Source organism: Pan paniscus, chromosome 5 (genome assembly GCF_029289425.2).
Source record: "Pan paniscus chromosome 5, NHGRI_mPanPan1-v2.0_pri, whole genome shotgun sequence".
Classification (NCBI taxonomy): domain Eukaryota; kingdom Metazoa; phylum Chordata; class Mammalia; order Primates; family Hominidae; genus Pan; species Pan paniscus.
Window position 1 is genome coordinate 42588977 of NC_073254.2, and position 18705 is coordinate 42607681.

At 35.1% G+C, this 18705-nt stretch overlaps 1 protein-coding gene across 1 annotated transcript; it reads left to right on the top strand.

Annotated features, from left to right (window-relative positions):
- The first annotated feature begins 11405 nt into the window (after positions 1-11405).
- Positions 11406-12347, top strand: LOC100992621 (olfactory receptor 2B6). The gene has a single exon (XM_003829703.2). The coding sequence runs from the start codon at positions 11406-11408 to the stop codon at positions 12345-12347; it is 942 nt and encodes a 313-aa protein (XP_003829751.2).
- Positions 12348-18705: the final 6358 nt, after the last annotated feature.

An 18705-nucleotide genomic window follows, 5' to 3' on the forward strand; every position in this document is an offset into this window, starting at 1 on the left:
TGAAACCTTATAGGCAAGAAAGATAGGCTCATACCTAGCATATTCTTGTCTATACTTTTCAAAATAAATTGCTGCCTCTTCTGATTTGGAAAGGGTCTAAGGTGGTAAACTTGTCTCCAATTTGGTCACCAACTTGCTAGATCAGTTTCGATAAGAGGGAGCCAATGATGTTCGGTCCACACATTGCTTCCATCTCTTTTACCAGAACTACTGCATTTACAACTCCGTTGTGCCAGGACTGGGATGGTTAATGATAGAGGCTGGCTGATGCCAGCTAGCTTAGGCAACTACCCAGATGTTGAGTCCATCTTCCATAATGGATATTCCCTCGTGGACATTAAGGTGTAATGCAAAGTTCTTCGCACTTATACTAACTTCCATGTAACCATCTACATATCCCTGTTTCAGACAAATTGGTCTCAGATCTTCCATTCTTGCTCCTTAATTAATCAGCCAGGCCATTTTGTACCTCCCATTATATTCTTTCTTGGGTCACTTCTTTTTTCACACACAGAAATAGATGGCCAAGTTCACTTCCCAGAGTTCTGCCCATTGGGAAGATTTCTCACCAGTGTCTTTAGGACCACTCATGAGTGGTGTTGTAGTGTAACAGCAATCCATTTTCAGCTCCTGTTAACACATTGGGCTGGCTCATCTATGAGCTATGTATGAGCTTTCTTCTCTACTGCAGGCTAGTTATTGGCCACCCCCAATCTCTGCCACAGACAGACATAGAAATGAACTGAAGGAGAGGTCCCAATGCAAAAAAGATGACATATAAGACCAGGCTACCTGCTCATGAAGCTTACTTAGACTGCCAGCCTTGCTTGTGCCCTGTCCAGGATATACCATTTCCATCTAATATTGCATTGCCAACGGTCCACCCAATCTTATGATTTGATGAATCTGGATGCAACCCAGCTCATGATGGGCAGTTCTTGCCTCATAGTTACTTGACGTCATGTGGTCAGACTCTGTAACTCTACAGGTGCCTAATAGCATGCCATAAACTGGTTTTACAAACATTTATAGTTCTCTATTTCAGATAACTTTAAGAACCCTAAGGGTCTGCACTACAATTCTACTATTGGAGTTTAACCTGTGGCTTCACATTGATGCCTAGAGTTGTGGAATACTATAATTATGTTGCAGTCTGGAATTTCTAAAGAGCCTTTTCCTGTTCTGGGGCCCACTCAGAGATGGAAACCTTCCCTATTGGTAAATAGGTTGGAGGAGTATCCAAAATGCATTTATAGCTGAGGCTGCAACTCAGAAAATCTTATGGGGAGCTTAGGAGCTAGGCTGGCCTTTCAGAGTTTTCCCAATAGAAGCAAAGAAGATGAGTCTTTGTAAACTGTGGAGGAGGTAAAACCTTGGCCAAGGCATTTCCCTATGGCCAAAGAAATTTCTAGGGATGATTCATCAGTCATCAGTATCTTAGGACCTTGGGGATGAGTACCTTGGCCCTGAAGATGTTATCTGGGTGGAGCACCGTGGTATCTATTAGAGTGGGTCTGCGGATAAGAGGAGCTGCATCCAAATGCAATGCTGGTCATAGGATCCTGGACTTTGAGCATGATGCCATGATTGGACAGACTTTTAGGGATCTTGGAAAGAAGTAAGCATATTTCTTATATGAAAAGATTGTTAACTATGATAGATTGATTATAAAAATATTTCTAATTCTATAGCCCTCTCTGTGTTTATGCCACTTACAATGTAACTTTGTAGCATCTCCCATCAAGAAGTAAAGTCTATTCCCTGAGCCCTTGAATCTGAGTTGTTTTGTGACTTCTTTGGTCCACAGAATATGCCAGAGGCTTTGCCTGCTTCCAACTCTCTTTCATGCTTCTCCAATTTTATCTTGAGAACATGCTCAGGATAGCAAAGTGAAAAATGACATACACTGAGTAGAGCTATTTTAGCCCAGTTTTCTTTCTCAACTGATGCTTCAGCCAAGGCTAGTAAAATTATTGTGCCAAACTGTATTGTCCACAGACACATGAATGAGACTTGAGGAGCTGAACCACTCAGCTAAACCAGGGACTTCTAAGCAAAAATAAGTATTTTTGGATGTCCCAGGGATTTTGTGGTTATTTCTTCCATAGTATTATATTGAAAATAGATAGCAGATACAATTTATGACTCCTTTTGTAGGGCCACCATAATTTAAATACCAAATCTGATAAAGACATTGCAAGAAAGGAAAACTAGGGACCAATCTCTTGTGAGCCTAGATATAAAAATCCTAAACAATTTTGTTAACCAATTTTATCTAGTGTTATACAAGAAGTATAGCATATTGCACTCGTGTTGTTTATCGCAGGATAGAGTGATGTAACATCTGAAAATCATTTCGTACTATTTATCAATTTTTTAAAAAAATTTGGCAAATCTCTACAGATTTGGACAAAGCATTTGATAAAATCAAACCCCTATTTAAATCTTAGCAAACTAGGAATACAGTGAAAACTCACTTAAGCTGATGAAGAATACTTACAAGAAACCTGCAGCAGACATCATACACAACTATAAAGTATTGAATGAGACACAGAGGCCCACAATCATCACTTCTTTTTGGCATTATACTGATGGTCCTAGCTTGTGTAATAAGACAAGAAAAATAAATAAAATACACTAGAAATGGAAAGAAGTATAATTATCATTTTTTCCCAATGACATGATTGTGTGTGTTCAAATGCAAAAGAGTCTACATAGAAACTATTAGACTAATTAAATGCATTCATGAAGGTCACTGGAAAACAGATCAATGCACAAAAATCAATTGTATCTATACATATCAGCAACAGACAAATAGTAAAATGAAATGGGGAGACAATTTGATCAAGATTTTGTGACAATAAAAATGACAGATTTTACTACAGGAGGTATTTTTAAAAGGAAGCCTCAAAAGAACACTTTTATCTTTGTACTCAAATAACCTCTTTTTGATAATTGCAGCATCAAATTAAGTGAATCACTATTTTGACTGTCCTTTTTTGAAGGAAACCTTATTGTTGTCTTCAGTTACTCCAGATATTTCTCTTAGCACGTGATCTTACTATTCACTGTTTTAAAATCATTATTCTTACGAATTTCAGTATGGAAGGTTTTTATAATTGTAGTAGAATTTCAGCATCTCCCCACACCACCCTCATTTCCTCTTAATGTGAGCCAACATCTTCAGCCTTTTCTGCTGCTATAGAATTTCTTTTACAGAAAATACAACTGGCTCACCTGCCTTATTGACATAGAATTTGATTCTAATTTTCAGCAAATTTGCAAGACAGAGCATTTTATATAAAACATGATGTTCTACCTCATTACTTTTCCTTTCCACAGTGCATTCATCATATATATACATGAAAGAACTTATTTCCACTCAATAATTTTTGCAAAACATTCAGTGCAAAGAATAACATAAAGTATATTTCAACCAAATATGGGCATCAGAATGAGATAAATATTGCTAAGGATTTATTCAGCTCTCCCACTAAAACATTCACACATTCCTATGCTTTCACAAACTAGAATACTATTTCTAAGGCCACTAAGCTCTGTAAGGTTCTCAATGTCACACTTTTCCAAATTTTCCTATGCATTTGTGTCTAGCTTCCATTCTTGAATCCTTGCTTTTTGGGGGCCTAGCTAGACCCTGCCCTGAACCCTACATATACCCAATATACAGGTATAAGATACCAAGATTACATTTATGAAAAGGCCTGAATTCTTCCAGAATCATGCCCACTCTAATTTTGGGGGCAGTAATTAAAATTTGTTGAGTCATAATATCAGTTCATGGAAACCCATCTAATCCAAGAATGCTCCAAGTTTTACCTGAGCTTCTACATACTAAACATAATGATGTTGCTGACCTTCCCATCATAAAAGGGAAAATGTAAACTAAGAATGAGGTTTGGGTATCCTACTTTAATTTATACTGCAAATCAGCCTTGCTTGAGAACATGTTAAATTTTTACTTAGTCTCTCAAATATTTAATACTTGGTGTTTCCTAAAGTACTATTAAAACTGTCTTTCTCAATGCTCAGTTCCCTCTTATATACAAAGTTCTTCCTGAGAGCTAAGCCTGAGTGATCCAACCCTCAAGGCTAGTCACTAAAATATTACTGTAGCCAAGCCTATTTCATTCTGATATAAGGAGAGGTAATTGATTAGATGGTCAGAAATTAATACACAAAATTATAATTATATTGTTTCAAGAGATCTTTCACTACTAATCAAGTAAGTGGTCCTCTGGGAAATTAGAGTAAGCGGGGAGTGTTGAGTTTGGCAAGAATCATCCTTAAGCATTAGTCAAAGAGGAGAAATTAAACTTAAACCAAAATGTAGATTCATAGTATATCTAGGCTTTCTAACAAATTATGTTAATTTTGGAAAGTTTGTTTAACCTCTCTAAGCCTCCATTTCCACATTAAAAAAATAAAGATAAAGTGTAGCAATTTTATAGGACATTGTAAGCATAGTAAACATTGATACTATTATTATTAAACTGCAGATTCTTCCCTGTTTCCAGTCCCTTTGATAACTGAGCATTATTTCTTAATTTTCCACTTTAAGGACTACTGAATTTTTTTAGTTTATTTACCTTGGTTCACTCTGCAAACTAAAGATTTGTCTTTATTTTCTTATTTGTTTAGCCCTCTGTTTTTTTTTTCTTTAAATACTATTGCCTTTATTTAAATTATCTATTGTAAGCATTTATGAGAAAAAAGAAAATCCAACATTATAAACATTTTCCCCTGACTAATCCCGCCCTCACGCTCACTCTTACTTTCAGAGATAAGCACTGTTATTAGTTTGGGAAGGTTTTAAATGCTATACATTATTTTTTGTGGATTACATCTTAGTCTTTTTCCCTGGTTTACTTGATGCCCCTTCCTTCTCCCTTCACAGCTATCAGCCTCTGTGCTCCAGATTGCCCACATGAAGGAGCTAACAAGTGTTCTTTATTCTTCTTCACTCTCGTATAATTCCATGCAGGTGCACAATACATACAGTTATATTGAGAGTGTTTTAGTCATTGTTTATATAATTAAGATCATGTTATTTATTCTTTTTTACATCTTCATTTTCTCACTCAGCAACATCACAGGCAAATACTTCTGGATTAGGTTAATTACTAGTCAATTTCCTATTGAGAAACTAATTTTTTCTCTACTTTGGCCACCACAAACATTGCTACAATAAAAATTATTGTTTCTACGATTTGTGTACCAGTATATTTTATTCCATAGGATAAATTTCCATGAATGGCATTGCTATGTTGATGAACAGAGTATTTTTTTCAAGATTAACTGCCCTATTTATTTCTAAAATGTCAGTGACACTTTGAATTTCTAACCATAATTTATGAGAGCCTTTTTCCCTCAGCAACATTCAGGAGTTACTGCTAGTTACATTGTTTTTTCAATCTGATAAGTGACTCATCATTACTACTTTAATATATTTGTCTGAATATTTGGGAATTTAAAATCTTATATAGATTTGCTATTCTGAGTTCACAGTATGTATATGGTCATATTATTTAGCATTTTTTCAATTGTGTTATTTGTGTTTTTCTTGGGCTTTATAAAAACTCTATTTATATTGTAGATACCAACCTTTTTCATAACCACAAATATATTTTCTCATATCTACTCATCCTTGAAAGCTGAGGAAACTATATATTAGAATGTATAAAAACAAATCCTGTATAGAAAAACTATAGAAAAATATAAATCTTTTTTTAATCTTGGAAAAAAAAATCTAGGAAATTACATTGAACCGAAGAGCTTTTCAACTAAGGCTAGAAATTCAAAATCTATGAAAGAAAAGAAGCCTATTTGGATATATAATGAAGAAAACTACTTTATGTAAATCAAGGTAAAAATATTTCTACATCAAATTAACTGGAAGCCTATTTTATTGCATAGATACTGACCTCAGGATTTCAGAGTAAATGGACATTTTTTGTGGCTTGACAGAACTTGATTAGTAAAAAGGAAACGAACACTCAGTTTAATGACACAAAATCCAGACTTTATTTGATAAAGTATTTTAGTCCCTGCTGTCGTTCCCTTTTGTCTCAGAAACAATTGAGGAGACAATCCCCAGAGAAAGGGTATCAGGGAGCAAATCTAAACTAAAATGAAGTGTCACATCACAGAGATCTCCTCCTTCTCTCTTCCCATCAGATACCATGGTCAATTACCATAAACCACATGAGGGTTGTTATCTTCCCCTGTAAGCCAGAGAACACCCGACATTCAAAAATAGTTTCCTATCCCTCTCATTTATTTTGTAAAACTGGTGAGGAGAATTCTGGAAAGACCAATAAATACCTTCCTACTTGGTAATATAATATCAGAAAAACATGTCTGATCATCTGTAATGCTTTGTACCTATTCTCATATTTTCTAAATTAATCCTGAATGGATATCTTATAATTTGCCACTTACAGTGTGAAACAAGGGAAAAATGAACAAACTTCACCATATCAGTTTTTACAATTAATAGCTTACGAAGAGGTTATTGAATCCACATGCCTCCAGTTCATCCTATTTGAATTTAAAGCTTCTTGGACACACAAATCATCCTATCACTAATGCTTAAAATAGAGGTATGTAGAACACATTTAAGAAATTTATTATATAAAACCTGCTAAAATTTGGGTGTTTTGAGCACTTGGACGTTTATGATTATCTCACTTAGAAAAATTTGACTAAGGCTCCAGTTTCTTAATTCCATTTATTTGTTTTATACTGCTATTTGCAATGTTTTGTTATCTCTACTGGAAATTAAAACTTGAGAGCAGAGCAGTCTTAGATTTGAACCTTCTGTCTGCCTATGAAAATAATTTAGCCTATGAAAATAATCTCTCTGAACCTCTAAATTCAGATTTCTACCTGAATAATTAACCTTTTGTGAAACAGACAAAAAATATTGGCAAACTTTGCATCTATTCTAAGCCAAATTGCACTGTTGGGTGAAAAATTACTCCTAGTATTTATCCTTATACTCCAGCAGGAACATGGGGGTTCACTGTAGTATATTTAAAGCTTTTTATACATTCTCAGAGGTATGATAATTATAGAAAACTTAGAAGCAAACAATTTTTATGTCGAATGGAAAACAGAAAACTCTGGTGTTACCATAGATTAAACTGCTTCCCAAAGCCATTGAGTAACTTGCCCAGTTGTGAAGTGACTTAGTAGCAGCATCTAAACTACAGCTGTTGTCATATTTCTTATCTCAATGCTCACTCCATAGTAAACAGCTTAAAATAAAGTTTTCAGGACTTTGTTGAACCTCATCATTCAGAATCCTCTGTCAGCCATATACCGAAAAACTTCAGTATGTAGCTGATGGATGCAATCCCAACTAATATACAAACAAACAGGTGGTAATTGTATTTATTCAGACAATAAAATTGAAATATCCTGAGTTATGTATAGATAAAAGTTCTAAAGGTCCAAATAACCCTTTTCAACTGTTGCTTTTTACAGTACTCAATTTTGTTTTTGCTTTGTTTGTTTTTGTTATGTTTTGTTTTGAGACAGGGTCTCTGTTTCCCAGGCTGGAGTGCAGTGGTGCGATCATGTCTCACTGCAGCCTCAACCTCCTGGGCTCAAACAATCCTCCCACATCAGCCTCCTGAGTAGCTGAAACTACAAGCGCCTGCCACCACACTCAGCTAATTTTGTATTTTTGGTAGAGACAGGGTTTTGCCATGTTGCCCAGGCTGGACTGGACTCAAGCGATCTGCCTCAGCTTCCCAAAAATGCTGGGAATTCCCAGACTCAAGCAATCAGCCCCAGCTTCCCGCTGGGATTACAGGCAGGAGCCACTGTGCCTGGCCCAATACTCACTTTTTCTTACCTGCAGTTGTAAGATAGTTGCTATGCAATCTGATCCCTTTTGTCTCACATTATGAAAATATGTTCCTATGTTGACCAAAGGAAAGCTCGTTAACTCAAAATGAGAATGATATCCTCTGAAGATGCTGTAAACAGAATTCTATTCAGGACCAGAGAAATAGATTGTGTAGCCTTTTGCGATCTCAGCCATGACTGGGCACCACCATCAGCACAGGTGTAATCAGGTAAATAATTGGTTATGCTATTTGCGAGGATTTCAGAGATACAAGATTCCTACTTGTTTCCATTGTTAACAAGTCCTTCCAATCCAATGATAGTGATAAGAATAACAATTCAAATTACTTGAAACTTCTGTGTGCAAGATAATATTTCAACTTTTTTTTTTTTTTTGAGATGGAGTCTCACTCTGTTGCCCAGGCTGGAGCGCAGTGGCACTATCTCAGCTCACTGCAACCTCCATCTCTCAGGTTCAAGTGATTCTCATGCCTCAGCCTCCTGAGTAGCTGGGATTATAGGTGTGTGCTACCATGCCCAGCTAATTTTTGTATTTTTAGTAGTGAAGGGGTTTCACCATGTTGGCCAGGCTGGTCTTGAACTCCTGACCTCAGGTGATCCACCCACTTCAGCCTTCCAAAATGCTGGGATTACAGGCGTGAGCCACCACGCCCAGACAATTTTTCAACTTTTTAACAAAAGTTCTCTCTTTTAGAGTGGATATGTAAAGAGGTTACTGGATATTTGAAAGATGGGGAAATTTTGCCCCAAAAGTTAGCAAAGCAGAATATAAGAATGAGTTGTACTACAGTCTCCCCAGTACTTTTGTTCTCATGCAGGAGAAATTTGGGGCAAAATTTCCCTCACTGCTGTGGATCATGGACATTACCTATAACAGAAGTGCATTTAATACTTTTGTAATTGCTGAACCTCAGTGAGAAAGAGTAGAAGTTAATTGAATTCCTCCCTTCTAGAATTTTCATTAGTCAGGGCTTCTTGGAGAGTTTGTTTTTGGCTGAATTCTAGCAGAGAAATGCCAGATACAGGGCTGGTCAGGGAAAGCCACTGGCCCAAGTAAGGAGAAAGCATATGCAGTGTCCTCAGTGATGAGGTATCTCTTGAACAATAATTTGAAAATTATTTTAGTCTCCAATATTACAGCTAGAGAGACCTTATAACTTATCACCCAAACATGAACTCTTTTGAAGACTGAGGGGTTCTATTAGTAATTGTGTCAGAACAGCAGGAGTAAACTCGCAGTCCTGTGCAAACTGAGATATGCAGTGACCCTAATTATATAGACTGAGGGTATTTTCCAACACTTGTTAATTCAAGGAAATTGTGAACTTGTGAAATCTCTTTTTATGGATTCCATTTGTTCTGCTTTTCAGAATTCCTATAATGAGTGGCAACTCTTTTTGATTTTTTTTGTCAATAAGATGCCGAATGCCCAATGCCCTTGCATTCCAGTCTTTAGAAAATGTCCATGTAGATTAATGTAGATCCTGTTTTAAAAATTTGTTGAGATAAAAGTCTAAATTCATATAAGATTGTTTCAGTTATAAAGTCTAAAGCAATGCTTGTCTTTATAGTAAAACGTACAGTATGAATATGTCCTCACTTAAAGTTATTATATAATACATAATAATCTTTATTAATAATAAAAAGCATTATATTTGTTAAAAATTAGAAAGAGCAAGGATAAAGTTAAATATCAAAATCTGATTTTTCTCCCTCTTTCCATTTCCATTCCCCAGAAGTAACAACTTTTAACACCTCTGTGTACTTCCAGGTAATTTTATACATATATGAATACTGACCAATATGATTATATTCCCTTATGTAAACACATGGAAGCATGCTAAATACATGTTCAGAAACTTGTTTTTTTCCTTAAGGATTTGAATGTTTTTGTACATGTATATCTATATCTGAATTTATATCTATACCACATTCCTAATTTTATTGACAGCTGCATAGCATGTCAATAATATGCAGCTGTCAATAATATGCAGGGACTCATTTGAGAGGCTATAAAAGCTTTCCCTGCCATTTTATACTGAGAACTGTAGAATAAGTGAGCAAAATTGAAATACATATTGAATAATAATTTAAAATTTATGATCCTATCCTTAAATTGACATTTTTACACTAACAAAATTATAATAAAACAATAGAGGGTGGTGGTAGCAAGATAGATGATTTGGAAATTTTTAACTGGTAGCATTGACTTATATTAGTACTTAGCAAATTTAGGGCTCTGAACAGCCTCTGCCCCGAATGTCTCAGAGTTCCTGTGTCATATGATACTTTCATTCACATTGCTGTGTGCCATTATGCCAGGTAATTTACATTAAAGATCACATTTATACTTCACATCAGATAGTTATTATTATCTCTGTTGTTAAAGTTGATGGTATTGGAGTTGTGGAGAGAACAAGATAAATATTACCTCACAGAGTCATTTTTTATTGGCAACCCTAGGACATTTAAAGTTCTGAAAATCATACATAATTTTTCTCTGAGCATCAGAAGATGACTACAGTTCCTTTAGTCTACACTTTGTACCACTATCCCAGGAAGGTATTATTATACTCATTTTATAGATGAGGAGCTTGAAGCTCACAAAGAGTAAGAAACATTCCCAGGAGGATGTAACTAATGACTTATGTAGTAGGGACATGGACCCAGACTTGTCTGCCTCCAAATTCCATGCTACTAATATCTTTTTATTCTAATTTGATAAGGTCTTAGAAGCCAAAAGATGTTTCCCTGAGATGTGTCTAATAGCTTGCTAGAGCCTATATGCATAGTTTTTGAGGCGGTCTAAATAATTTTAATTGTTTCACATCGTATGTTCCCATTCATAAGTGGGAACTAAGCTATGAGGAATGACACAATGGACTTTGGGGACTGGGGGGAAAGGGAAGGAGGGAGCTGAAGGATAAAAGACTACACATTGGGTACAGTGTTCACTGCTCAGGTGGTGGGTGCACCAAAATCTCAGAAATCACCACTAGAGAACTTATTCATGTAACCAAACACCTCCTGTTCCCCAAAAACCTATTGAAATAAAAAAAAATTTAAGAAACTAACAAATTGTTTGTTTCAGATGACAAGGCAGTTTCCTTAACATTGAGAAATTAGAGTGAAAAAAATGTGTTAGAGATTATGACCGAATCTAATAATAGCTATCTATGTGGACAGTATTACAAAAATTAACCAAACGACAAAAAATCAAAGAAGAAATTTTGTGAAAGTTGTTTAAAATCAGGAATCTACTTTTTACATTTTAGCTTTCACTTTTGCAGTGATGATACAGATATAGAAAGATTAAATTTTAGAAATACTTTGGTAAGTATGAGCATTTTCAACTGTATATTTTTCATGTAATAAAACAAGCAATATCAATTCTGTAAATATCTTCAAACAGGTAGTAAAATGACTATAAGTAACTGAAATAGTTAACAAATATGTGTTAATTGACTTCCTGAATTTTTCTGTTTCAAGAAACCAAGAGTTGAAACATAATCATGAATTGGGTAAATGACAGCATCATACAGGAGTTTATTCTGCTAGGTTTCTCAGATCGACCTTGGCTGGAGTTTCCACTCTTTGTGGTCTTCTTGATTTCTTACATTGTGACCATCTTTGGCAATCTGACCATTATTCTAGTGTCACGCCTGGACTCCAAACTTCATACCCCCATGTATTTTTTTCTTACCAATCTATCACTCCTGGATCTTTGTTACACCACATGTATAGTCCCACAAATGCTAGTAAATTTATGCAGCATCAGGAAAGTAATCAGTTATCGTGGCTGTGTAGCCCAGCTTTTCATATTTCTGGTCTTGGGGGCTACTGAATATCTTCTCCTGGCCGTCATGTCCTTTGATAGGTTTGTAGCTATTTGTCGGCCTCTCCATTACTCAGTTATCATGCACCAGAGACTCTGCCTCCAGTTGGCAGCTGCATCCTGGGTTACTGGTTTTAGTAACTCAGTGTGGTTGTCTACCCTGACTCTCCAGCTGCCACTCTGTGACCCCTATGTGATAGATCACTTTCTCTGTGAAGTCCCTGCACTGCTCAAGTTATCTTGTGTTGAGACAACAGCAAATGAGGCTGAACTATTCCTTGTCAGTGTGCTCTTCCATCTAATACCCCTGACACTCATCCTTATATCATATGCTTTTATTGTCCAAGCAGTATTGAGGATACAGTCTGCTGAAGGTCGACAAAAAGCATTTGGGACATGTGGTTCCCATCTAATTGTGGTGTCTCTTTTTTATGGTACAGCCGTCTCTGTGTACCTGCAACCACCTTCGCCCAGCTCCAAGGACCGAGGAAAGATGGTTTCTCTCTTCTATGGAATCATTGCACCCATGCTGAATCCCCTTATATATACACTTAGGAACAAGGAGGTAAAGGAAGCCTTTAAAAGGTTGGTTGCAAGAGTCTTCTTAATCAAGAAATAAGAAATATGCAAATGATAAGCTTTGCTAAAGACAAAATGTTTACTTAGCTTACTAACTTCTCTGTAAGTTGCCCTATTTTTGTTGTTACTGTAGAGAACAATGTAAACTCCCTCAAATAAAATTTCCTTGATGAAGAGCTATATTTACTTCTGTTGCCTAAACGTTTTCATTGAACAAGCCCCCAGAATTGACCTTCCAATTCACCAAAAATTGTAATCACAACATCTTCAACGTTTGTCAAACATCCCATCAATGCTTGTACAATTCAATGTAAATTAGATCCTTAGAAAAGCCAGAAGTTCTTTCTCCAATATCACACACACACACACACACACACACACACTAGTTAAACGAGGCTCACTGAAACTCTCAAACCTCACCACTTCAAATTTGGATCTGAGGTTAACAATTCTAATTTTAAATTTTCCACTCCCGCATCAGCATAATAAGGAAATCTATAGTAATTTTTATTCTAAAATTATAACCAGATTTTCCATTTTCTTACCATATTTCTGTACTTATGTTTTTCCTACTAAATGAAGGCATTCTTTTTACTTCCTTTGCAAATCAAACCCTAGATATTTATTAGGTCCAGCTAATTTTCTTTTACATGAATTTTTTTTCATAATTCTCCCAACTATCAATATTATCTACCGTTCTCTTAAACCCTAAAGCACTTAACAGCTTAGATTCCAAAATAGCACATTATGTAATGATTTCCAAAGAGTTCTTGTTTAGTACTTTTGTCTTGCATAATAATAGTCTAATTATATTTTATTCTTGAGGGTACAAAAACTATACCATACATTTTACCACAACACCTTTAGAAGTCATCATAGTGCTGAGGAAGTAGCATGCATTTACATTATTAGTTGATTCTTTTGATTGTTGAGTGATTCATTTACATTATAATAATTTAACAACCTTGCTACCCTTCTTTATCCATTGTTTTCTTCTACTAATGCATTATACATGTAGAAAATACAATAGCTTAAAATATATTTATCATGTTTCTTATGAAAACCTACAGTAACTCCATGTACTTTTGCCATAATAAAATGTTAACAGAGAAATAAATCTGGTTTGCCAAGTTCTGACTTCAGTTTTCTCTCCTAATAGGGATAATTATCATAAAAAACATACATGGAAGCAAAATACTGATAAAGTATATTTAAAGCTTAAGACAATAATTTTCTCACTGAAAATTAATTCATTGCTAAAGGTCCAAATAAATGACAGATCAGATTACTGGAGACAAATGTGTATCTCAAAGCCAATGTCAGTGTAGTTTGGTGAATTATGAGGACATAGAAGAGAAAACAGAATTCCAGAAATTGAAATAGTTAATTTTTAAATTGAGAGGTTAATTGATTTAATTAATTTTATAATTGTAGATTTGGTTTTTAACTAGTATTTATATTGGTGTGCTGGTGTATAATTTTATACTGGTAACTTCTGTAACTAAGCTATTATCAGTTACCTTGAGAATATCAAAAATATATTAATTATTCATATAGAACAAGACATATTAAACTAACTATCTCTCCTTTTTTGCAATTCTGAGAAATTTATTTTTCTAATACAAACCACTTTTAAGGAGAATGTATTTTGGATTTTTTTTATACTTGTAGTAAAATATACATAAAATTTGCTAGTTTAACCATTTTTAAGTGTACAGCCAGTGGCATTAAGTGCATTCACATTGAGCGTCAATCTCCAGAATTTTTTCATCTCCTGAAACTAAAACTCTGTACCTATTAAACAATAACTACCCATATTCCATATTCTGTCCCCACCAGCCTCTGGTAACCACTATTCTATTTTCCATCTATGATTTTGAATACTCTAGATACCTCATATGAATGAAATCATAGAGTGTTTTTGCTTTGTGGGTTATTTCACTTAGCATAATGTCTTTAAGGTTCATCCATGTTGTAGCATGTGTCAGAATTTCTTCCCTTTTTAAGACTGAATAATATTCTATTGTATGTATATACCACATTTGGTTTATCTATTCATCAGTTGATAGGTACTTGAGTTGCTTTCACCTTTTGGCTATGTTGAATAATGCTGCCATGAATATCAGTGTATAAATATCTGTCTGAATTCCTGCTTTCAGTTCTTTAGGGTATATACCCAAAAGTGGAATTGCTAGATCATACAGTAATTCTACTTTTAATTTTTTGACAAACTGCTATACTGTTTTCTGTAATGGTGGCATCATTTTTCATTCTCACCGACTGTCCACAAGTGCTATAATTTCTCCACATAGCTCATTTTAATAAAGTTAATTTTTATAAAGTGTTTTGTGATATCTATTTTATGACATAGAGAATAACCAGAAAATAGTAGAATTCTATTTGTTCATATCTATTTCTATATGCTCACTCAAAAGTTGATTAATGGAAATTACTCAAGAAGAGAGGTTTTATTGTATTAGGACATAAATATTCAAATATAAGAGCAATCGGGTCCAACCACCAATGGTAAACTAAATCTAGGGAATAAAACAACATCATATTTTGGAGGCTGAGGCAGGAGAATCACTGGAGCCCAAGAGTCAAGGCCAGCCTGGGTAATATAACAAGACCCATCTCTAAAAAAATAAAAAATAAAATTGAACATCAATGCAAAAGCTTTTACTACATGTTATATTCTTTGTAATAGTAGAAATTATAAGATTGGCAGTGACTCTTATAAAGATAGAAATAAGGACATATATTCATGGTACCACATGTAGATTATTGAATTCAGTTCAACTCATAATAATCCTTATAACAGATATACCTATCCTAATAGGGAGTTTTTATGGTAAATTGCATCCATGATAACCATTTCCATTGAGGTCCAGAGAAACAAAATGTGAAAAAGAAATGACAGATAAATTGAAAAATTTGGGAAAATGTCACATAGAAAAGGAGTTAGACTTTACTTGTTGGTTTCTAAAATAGAAAGAACTTGTAAGAAGTACGTGGAGACAATATTGGTTGTATGGACGGACTTGCTCACAGTCAGTAAAAGACAAAAATTGAATGATTTGGCTTCATGAATAATAAAATTTCCCGGCCAGGCACAGTGGCTCAGGCCTGTTATCCCAGCACTTTGGGAGGCCAAGGCAGGCAGATTACTTGAGATCAGGAGTTTGAGACCAGTCTGGACAACATGGTGAAATCCCATCTCTACTAAAAATACAAAAATTAGCCGAGCATGGTGGTGCACACCTGTAGTCCCAGCTACTCGGGAGGCTGTGGCAGGAGAATCTCTTAAACCCAGGAGGCAGAGGTTGCAGTGAGCCAAGATCACGCCATTGCACTCCAGCGTGGGCAACAAGAGCAAGACTCCGTCTCAAAAAAATAAATAAATAAAAATTTTAAAAATAAAATAAAATGTCCTTAGCAACAGTTATTCAAGTATATCACTTTGTGGAAATATTTCATATGGTATTCAAATACTGGAAGGATGGTTGGATTACATAACTGATAAGATGATTTCTAACCCAGAGATTCTGTGAGTATGTGAGTATAAATAAAGAAGGAATTTAACTTAGGAACAAAATAACTGTCTAGAGCCAAAAGTTCTGATGTTTTGGAATGTTTAGTTAAAGATTAGGATGAATAGCTATCTGTAGACATTCATAGGCTGAAGCCATGTAGCCTATTATCCTCTGATTAAGCAGCATAACATTAACTTGCTTTTTATTGTTGTATGACTTTTAGTAAATTTATACAGTTGTTCACCAGTTGTACTTTATGATTGTTTCCAGTTCAGATTATTTTGAGTAATGTTTATATGAAAATGCATAGACAATGTTTTATATAGATATATTTTCATTTTTCATGAGCAAACATCTAGGAGTAGAAATGCTAGGTTGTATGGCAAATCCATGTATATACATTTTTAACAAAATACTAAGCTGTTTTCTAAAGTGATTATACCATTTTATATTTTCTCCAGCAACACATGAGGGTTTTAATTTCTCCCCATCCTAACTGACACATGTTTTCAGCCTTTTGGATTATAGCCATTCTAGAGTATGTGTAGCGATATCTCATTATGTATTTAATTAGCATTGTCTAAGTGACCAACGATGTTGAGCATATTTTCATGCACTTATTAGCCATTTATATAGCTCCTTTTATAAAATATACATTAAAATATTTTGCCCATTTATCAAATGAATTGTCTTATTATTATCAAGAGTTTTCTGTATATTGTAGACACAGTCTTTTATCAGATACATATTTAGCAATTATTTTCTCCTAATCTGTAGCTTTTTTGTTTCTTTTTTATTTTTGACAGAGTCTCACTCTGTTGCCCAGGCTGGAATGCAGTGGTGCAATCTGGGCTCACTGCAACCTCTGGCGGCTGAGTTCAAGCTTATTTCATTTTTAACACCTTCATTGAGATATAATTTGCATACCATAAAACTTTCTCATTTAGAAGTGCTGTTCAGGCCCTGCCAGGTTCAAGCTTGTTTCATTTTTAACACATTTATTGGGATATAATTTACATATCATAAAACTTACTCATTCAAAAGTACAGTTCAGGCCAGGTGGGGTGGCTCATGCCCGTAATCCCAGCACTTTGAGAGGCTGAGATGGGAGGATCACTTGAGTCCAGGAAGGTGGAAGCTGCAGTGAGCCCTGATTGCGCCACTGCACTCCAATCTGGGTGACAGAGCAAGACCCTCTCTCAACAGAAAATAAATAAAATAAGAAGTACAGTTCAGTGGTTTTCAAGTACATTCACAGAATTCTGTAATCATCATCACAGTTGAATTTTAGAAATTATAATTATCCCCCAAAGAAACCTTGTGTACTTTCGCAGTCACTTTCCATTTCACCTGCTCTTCACTTCCAACCCAAGCCATTGGCAACCATTAATCTACTTTTCATATGTATACATTAGCCTATTCTAGACATTTCATATACATGGAGTCATATAATATACAGCCTTTTGTGACTGGCTCCTTTCACTTAACATAATGTTTTCAAGGCCCATTCATGTTGTAACATGTTTCAGTACTTCCTTCTTTTTTATTGCCAAATAATATTCCATTGCATGGATATACTTAATTTCGTTTATCCATTCATCAGTTGATGAAAATTTCAGTTGTTTCCACTTTTTGGTCTTTATGAGTAATGTCACTATGAATATTTAAGTGTAAGTTTGTGTAGACATATGTTTTCATTTCTGTTGGGTATATATTCTACATAGGAGTGAAATTGCTGGGCCATATAGTAACACTATGTTTAACTTTTTTTTTTTTTTTTTTAGACAGAGTCTCACTCTGTTGCCCAGGCTGGAGTACAGTGGCACAATCTCAGCTCACTGCAAGCTCTGCCTCCTGAGTTCAAGCGATTCTCCTGCCTCAGCCTCCCGAGTAGCTGGAATTACAGGCACCCGCCACCAGGCCTGGATAATTTTTGTGTTTAGCCATGTTGGCCAGGCTGGTCTCAAACTCCTGACCTCAAGTGATCTGCCTGCCTCTGCTTCCCAAAGTGCTGGGATTACAGACGTGAGCCACTGCACCCAGCCACTATGTTTTCCAAAGCAGCTACTCTATTTTAATTCCCACCAACAACGTAAGAGGATACTAAGTTTCCACTTTATTGAAAACACTTTGGTATTGCCATTTTTCTTTATTATTGACACCCTGTTGGTTGCAAAGCAGTTATCTTGTGGTTTTGTTTTTATTTCCCTAATGACTAGGGATATTGAACATCTTTTCATGTGTTTATTGGCCATTTGTATATCTTCTTTGGAAAAATGTGTAGTCAAATCATTTGCCCACTTTTTAAGTTGAGTTATTTGTCTTTTTATTATTGAGATATAGAAGTTCTTTACATATTCTGGGTACAAGTACTTTGTTGGAGATATAATTTGCAAAGATATTCCCCTATTCTGTATTTTCAATTTCTTGATGGTGTTCCTTGAAGCACAAAGTTTTTAAATTTTGATGAAGCCCAATTTAAGTATTAAGAAACCACTGTGTAAATGAAGACCATAAAAATTTTTACCTGGGTTTTCTTCTAGGGTCTTATAGTTCAGCCTCTACATACATTTAGGTCTATGAGCCATTTTGAGTTAATTTTTATGTATGGTGTGAGGAAGGAGTCCAACATCATCTTTTTAGATGTGCATACCTATTTGATGCTTGTCCCAGCATCATTTGTTGAACTGACTATTATTTCCTCAATAAATTATCTTGGCACCCTTGTCAAAAATCCATTGACCATAAATCTGAAAATTTCTGGACTCTCAATTTATTCCATTGATCCATATGTTTACTTTTATGCCTGTACCGTGCTTTCTTTATAACTGTAGTTTTGTAGTAAGTTTGGAAATTAGGAAGTGT